Raw genomic sequence first — 6,490 nt, 5'->3', positions numbered from 1 at the left:
GGAAGAAGGTATTATGGACTGATGGATCAAAATTTTGTACGCTGTCGAGTAGGAGAAAGGATGGTTCCTCGGTGTGTGACATCAACTGTCAAACATGGAGGAGGAAGTGTGATGGTCTGGGGCTGTTTTCCTGGATCCAGGGTTAGTAACTTGTAGAGAGTGAGAGGCAACCTGAACCAAAACTGCTACCACAGCATTCTGCAGCACCATGCAGTACCCTCTGGTATGTTCCTAGTTGGTCAGGGGTTCATCCTACAGCAAGATAATGACCCAAAACATCCGTCCAAGCTATGCCAGAACTACCTTAGGAAAAAAGAACAAGATGGTAAACTTGAAAACATGGAGTGGCAGCACAGTCTGCAGACTTAAACCCCATGAAGCTGGTTTGGGATGAACTGGACAGAAGAGTGAAAGAGAAAAAAACCTACATTTATGGGAACTTCTGCAACAGAAATTTCTGAAGAATATTTGATTTACATTGTGGAAAGAATGCCATGAGTGTGTTCAGCTGTTATATCTGCCAACGGTGGTACTTTGATTAGTCAAAAGTTTAAAATACATTTTGACTTCTAAATTGATTTTTTTAAAAACATAATTTGTTTATTTATTCTATGCTTTTATTTCAGAGTGCAATGAGACATTAATATGTATAATTTCCAATTTAAAAAAATGGAAAAACTGGGAAATTCTAAAATTTTTGACCGGTAGTGTATGTTATGCTATCATAATGACATGTTTCTCTGATAAAACAATACCAAGTACCCCAGATCTTTGAAAAATGAAGCAGAAGCAGTACTAAGTTTAAATAATTTTATTGCTGTTTTCCCTCTTTTGGGGTGTAAGATCAAAATAAAACAGAACCAAGAGATACTAACATAGTATAAAAATAAATTAAGTCAAAAAAAATAACAGGAACAAAACACATACATTTCCCCTCTTGTTAGAAGGGTAACACAATACTGGGCATGAACTTTCTTTTTGTGCCATGTAAATCTATATGGCAATGACAGTATGATGTGCATTCATAATAAGTTATCATTAAATAGTAGACCTCAGACGTACAACAGGACAATACATCAGTACAACAATTTAAAAATAGTGCTGCTACAACAGCATGAAGACAGATAGAAATTAAACATTACCTATTGAATTCTGCCGTCTTGAGTGCAATCATGAGACTTGTTTGTTATATGGAATGTTTGTTAACTCTAGTATTCATATAATTCATCTAAACATTCCTGGGAAATTATTTTAACAAAGGCTTTTTCAAAAGAATAATCTGAAAACAGGAGAGGATTTCTAGCTAAAGAGCAATTTAAAAACTATATATAGTGGAAAAACATTACGAGGAGAATTGTTCCTCTTTTATGAAGTCTCAAAGGCAGAAATAGTACTTAGGACTATTTAAGAAAGTCTGTAGAATTATAGACTTTCAGACTGAATTACCAACATGGCCGTTCAGAATTACTAACACGGGGCTCTTTCCTCTCGCTTGTCTCTTTTCTCTTTACATCTGCTTCACCCTCTGCTGCAGGAGGTCCAGCTGCCTGGCCACCTCGTTGGGCAGGTCGTCGTTCACCTGTGTGGTGAAGTACTTCCTCACATCCTGCACCTCCTGCTGCCAGAACTCCTGGTTCAAGGAGAACAGCTCATCCAGGTCCACTTTGCCCTGCAGGCCCTGGAGGTTCAGGGAGTTGTGGCAGGGCAGGTATCCCACGGCGGAAGGCATGGCACCAGCCTCGCCGTTCAACCGCCTGAACATCCAGTCCAAGACGCGGATGTTGTCGCCAAAACCGGGCCAGAGGAAGCCAGCAGTGGGGCTCTTGCGGAACCAGTTGACGTGGAAGATCTTGGGGAGTTTGGCGCCGGGCCTATCAGCCATGCTCAGCCAGTGGGAGAGGTACTGGCCAAAGTTGTAGCCGAAGAAGGGGCGCATGGCGAAGGGGTCGTGCATGATTACTTTGCCTGGATAGAAGAAGCAAAAAGAATGAATAAGTAGGTTTTAAGTTACCTCCCGGAACATTAATCCATCAACTTACTGAGATCTTTTTTGACTGTCAGATTGAATTCAAGCAGCCTTTCACTTTTTTCTAGCTTTACTTCTAGCTCCAACATGACTTATTCAGTAAACTCCAACAGCATCCTCAGGCTATAAACATCCAATTACTGGTTGTGAGGCCAAGCAAACAAGTAATGTCAACAGAAGCATCAGATACTGACCTTTGTGTTCAGCTGCAGCAGTGGCCTCGGACCTCATGGCTGCTCCAACAAACACTCCATGCTGCCAGTTGAAGGCTTCGTACACCAGCGGCACGCCTGAAGGGAAGCAGAATGATATCTGTTATTCTCTGATATGCAATTGCATCTGTTTTCTCTATAGTTCATGTGATGTAACGATCGTATTCCTAGGATCTCCATGTAATGTCCTCTCACCTTCTGGCCTGCGCCCTCCGAAAATGATGGCCTCGATTGGGACCCCCTCTGGGGATTCCCACAGAGGGTCAATGATGGGGCACTGTCCGGCCGGAGTGCAGAAGCGAGAGTTGGGATGAGCACAGGGTTCACCTTCGAAGACAGAAAGAGAAGAAAAACATTTTACTTTTTTGACACACATATACAAGCTCATGTCCTCACTCTTGACATGTTCATCTTTATTTTATCTGACAATACAACACTGTCAATGCTCCAACTGCATCCAGTAAACTTTTGATTTCACTCTTGGAGTCTATAGTTTTTTCTTAACTACACAAATTGAAGTCTCTTTTCTTTTTGTACGAGCTGTTAAATAAACTCTACAGATCTTCTTACCATCCTCTGAGCTCCAGGCTTTGTTCTTCCAAGATGTGACGGTGACTCCCTCGGGCAGCGACTGATCCATTCCCTCCCAGTAAACACCGCCGTCACTGGTCTCTGCAACGTTGGTGAAGACAGTGTTCTTAACAATGGTCGCCATGGCATTGGGGTTGGTTTTGGCCGAGGTGCCGGGTGCTACACCGAAAAAGCCATTCTCGGGGTTGATGGCACGGAGGTTGCCTAACAAAGAAAGGAGAGAACATACATTAAAACATGATAAATACTCCTGTCAGTTTAGATTGTGACTATTATTGCAGCTTTAATGTCCTTGGAGTTTCTCCTTCCTCACCTTGGTTATCAAACTTCATCCAGGCGATGTCGTCTCCAACACACTCGACCTTCCAGCCAGGCAGCGTCGGGCAGAGCATGGCCAGGTTTGTTTTCCCACAGGCGCTGGGGAAGGCTGCTGCCATGTACTTCTTCTCCCCAGCAGGGTTGGTGACACCGAGGATCTGAACACAAGAATTATTAATTAATTAGCTTTGGAATGAATGGTGCAATGAATCCATTATGTGGCTGACATGCATTACCATTCAAAAGTTTGGGGTCACTCAGAAATGTCCTTATTTTTGTAAGAAAAACATTTTTTTTCCAATGAAGATAACATTGAATTAATCAGAAATCCAGTCTAGACATTGTTAATGTGGTAAATGACTAATCTAGCTGGAAACGACTGAGTTTTAATGGAATATCTACATAGGGGTACAGAGGAACATTTCCAGCAACCATGACTCCTGTGTTCTCATGCTACATTGTGTTAATCCAGCAACACCATTGTGTTGAAAGGCTAATTGATCATTAGAAAACCCTTGTGTAATTCTGTTAGCACATGAATAAAAGTAAAACATGAAATCATCTGGGTGACCCCAAACTTTTGAACGGTAGCGTATGTAGATGTGTTTTCGTTCCCTTCCTCACCAGCATATGCTCGGCCAGCCAGCCCTCCTCCTTGGCGATGCGTGAGGCGATTCGCAGGGCAAAGCACTTCTTTCCCAGCAGGGAGTTTCCTCCGTAACCACTCCCGAATGAGACAATTTGTCTGCGGTCTGGGATGTGGGCGATCAACGTCTGCTCGGGGTTGCAGGGCCAGTTATTCACCAGGGGCTCTGAAGGAGGAATCAGTGCTCTGGTTAATTTGAATCAGCGAACAGTTGATTATGATAACTGAAGCAGCAATAAGTAATGGTGATTGCAAGAGTAGAAAAGCAATTGTGGCAGGAATTTTAGTTGTAGCAGCACCATAATGGTTGTTAGTCATCACAGTGTTGGTAGCAGTAGTTCTCAATGTGATGGTAGTGCAATAGAAGCAGTAGTTCTTTCGATTAGTGCATATTACTCCTCTGCAGTGACTAATTGGTGCCAGGGAGAATAAGAAGAGGAAATGTGGAAACGTACTTTTAAGGGGCAGAGGACAACCGACGGAGTGCAGACAGCGAACAAACTCTCCGTTTCCCAGAGCAGACAGCACAGACTTCCCCATACGGGTCATCACCCTCATACTGGCCACAACATAGGGGGAGTCGGTCAGCTCCACTCCGATCTTAGAGAGGGGGGAGCCCACCGGACCCATGCTGTAGGGGATCACATACATGGTACGACCTGAAGGGCAGAGGCAGATAGTCGGAAACAGTCACATTTCTTTTCACTTTCATGTCATTTTCTGTCATGTTCTGTTCTTCCTTATTGTAAATATCAAAGTCTATAATTGAGCTTAAAAGTTCACGTTACTAGGCATCGGGAAACTGCAGTTAACAAATAATCATGGGGAAAAATAGGAGTTTTCTGGACCCATTTTGTCCACTTTTTCTCAATTTTTTAAATGTTTTTTGGATTATTATACAATATTCTCGTGTTTCTCATCTCTCAAAAGTAATCTATGCCCTGGGTATATATTAAAAGATCCTGTTTTTGCTTTTGCTGAAAGTTAAATATCAAACTAGTATATAGTGTACATCAGCAGGAAAAAGAAAAGATCACTGTGCAAAACACCCTTAGTTGCTCAGAGGGATCTATATTAAAATTATTTGCAATCAGTCATTTCTGCTGTTATGTTTTTTGGGGTTATTATTGGTGAAAAACTTTTTTTTTTACTGCTGGAATCCAGATGTTTTCATATAATTTGTTGAGCCTGTCTAATAAGGACCAAAGGCTAGGTTGAGTCCAGCGTCTTGGTCTATACCTTTCATGCAGCCGGGGAAGCGCTGGGTCATGGCTTTGTCGAACTCTTCTGGCGACATCCAGCGACCCAACTGGCTGACTCCACCTCCCACTGGTGTGGGCACCGTGTCTTTCTGGTCCTCGGTGACAATCACCGTCTTGCTCTCCACTCGAGCCACATCCCTCGGGTCGGTCCTGGCCAACCAGCTGCAGGGGGAGGAGGAGGAGGCAGGAAGTGCAAGAAAAACAAAAAGTCATAAGAAGACATTAGGGCTTGGTTTTGATTCAAATTGATTCAACTATAGATTACAGTACAGCAACAAGTTCAGTGTCAGTTCAGCCACCATGACTCTCCTAAATGTTGCTGCAGGACGAACAAACAAAATGTATGTGTTCATTTTACACCCTGAGGATATGTTTGCCGGGTAAACAGTTGTGGTGTGACTGAGCAATCTGAACTTACTGGTTTGTCAGAATGTGGACTTTTTCCAGATATGTGAGTGATGCAAAATATTATGAACAAAAGCAGCACCTGCAATCTGCCTTGGTTACATAAATGATCCAAGCCGAAACCAGTCAAAAATGCTTCTAGTAAACAATTCTCTTTGCTCTCTGGAGTTCTTACTACACACAAAAAAAATGTCTCATTTCTAACTTGCTGCTCCACAAAATCAACCGGAACCAAAACCTACCAGTTCTCATATTTGGTGAGCTTCTTGATCATCCCCTGCTCCTCCAGCTGGGTCAGGATGGCCCGGTTCTCCTCATCAGAGCCATCGCAAATGTGGATGGAGTCGGGCTGGCACAGAGTCACGTTGGCCTCCACAAACTCCCTGACGGCCGGGCTGAGGGCACTGATGTCGCCCTGCAGGACCCTGGGACTGCTCTGGTTCTGGGACTGGATCTGAGGAGGCATGATGGAGGAGTCTGGAGGGAGAGTGAGCTGATAGAGAGAGAAAGAAAAGATGAAAAGAAGTCTGGAGAGAGAACAGAGAAAGGGCTAAAAGGAGGAGGGGATTAATAAAGTGTGTGTAAGACAAGAGTAGAAAAGGATTGCAGAATAAGAGTGAAAAGATGTCAAGAGGTTGAAAAGAGAGGACAGAATGAGACAGAGAAAATGGAAAAAAGAGGAGCAAAAATATGTTTAGTATATCCTACATGTCATCCAAAAAGCATAACAAAGTTTAAATAAGAAACACAATGCAGCTGCTGCAACCTCCAGACAGACTCTGGGTGATGCAACAGCATCCATGTGCAGGATCCCCCTCGACTCTGCAGAAAACCTCCACAAATTACACACTTAGAAAAGAAAAATCATCACCTTCACTAGTTGTTTGGAGCAGAAGCCTTTAGCTTGGCCTCATCAGCTGAGGTGTCTCTGTTGCTTGCTTTCAGGTAGAGCTGAGGACCGTTTCTCCTCCTGGGACTGTTGTATCTGCTGTGGAGAGGATTCGCTCATTTTATACTCTGGGATGTCCCA

The 6,490-nt window shown here is 43.3% G+C and overlaps 1 protein-coding gene across 2 annotated transcripts; it reads right to left on the bottom strand.

Moving 5' to 3' along the window:
* Positions 1-796: 796 nt before the first annotated feature.
* On the bottom strand, positions 797-6,490 carry pck1 (phosphoenolpyruvate carboxykinase 1 (soluble)). Of its 2 annotated transcripts, none has more exons than XM_023267672.3 (10): positions 6,332-6,490; positions 5,703-6,010; positions 5,033-5,217; positions 4,249-4,452; positions 3,772-3,959; positions 3,143-3,305; positions 2,809-3,033; positions 2,434-2,565; positions 2,221-2,316; positions 797-1,965 (listed from the first exon to the last, which is right to left on the bottom strand). In XM_023267672.3, exons 2-10 carry the CDS (start codon positions 5,924-5,926, stop codon positions 1,508-1,510), a joined length of 1,875 nt encoding a protein of 624 aa, XP_023123440.1. In that variant the 5' UTR covers positions 5,927-6,010; positions 6,332-6,490; the 3' UTR covers positions 797-1,507. The 2 variants fall into 2 exon arrangements, with proteins under 2 accessions (XP_023123440.1, XP_023123432.1); XM_023267664.3 differs by having other exon boundaries at positions 5,703-5,987; positions 6,332-6,484.

Source organism: Amphiprion ocellaris, chromosome 5, assembly GCF_022539595.1.
Source record: "Amphiprion ocellaris isolate individual 3 ecotype Okinawa chromosome 5, ASM2253959v1, whole genome shotgun sequence".
Classification (NCBI taxonomy): Eukaryota; Metazoa; Chordata; class Actinopteri; family Pomacentridae; genus Amphiprion; species Amphiprion ocellaris.
The sequence above is the reverse complement of the archived record's forward strand: the minus strand, read 5'-3'. Positions and strand labels throughout refer to the sequence as shown.

What these genes read in the sequence shown, in the direction of transcription:
- pck1 (XM_023267672.3), bottom strand. Translation starts at nt 5,926, where the DNA reads ATGCCTCCTCAGATCCAGTCCCAGAACCAGAGCAGTCCCAGGGTCCTG. An exon ending in GGCTGGCCGAGCATATGCTG is followed by an intron (nt 3,306 to 3,771) that starts GTGAGGAAGGGA and finishes TCTTGTGTTCAG; the next exon opens with ATCCTCGGTGTCACCAACCC. An exon ending in CGGAGGGCGCAGGCCAGAAG is followed by an intron (nt 2,317 to 2,433) that starts GTGAGAGGACAT and finishes GCTTCCCTTCAG; the next exon opens with GCGTGCCGCTGGTGTACGAA.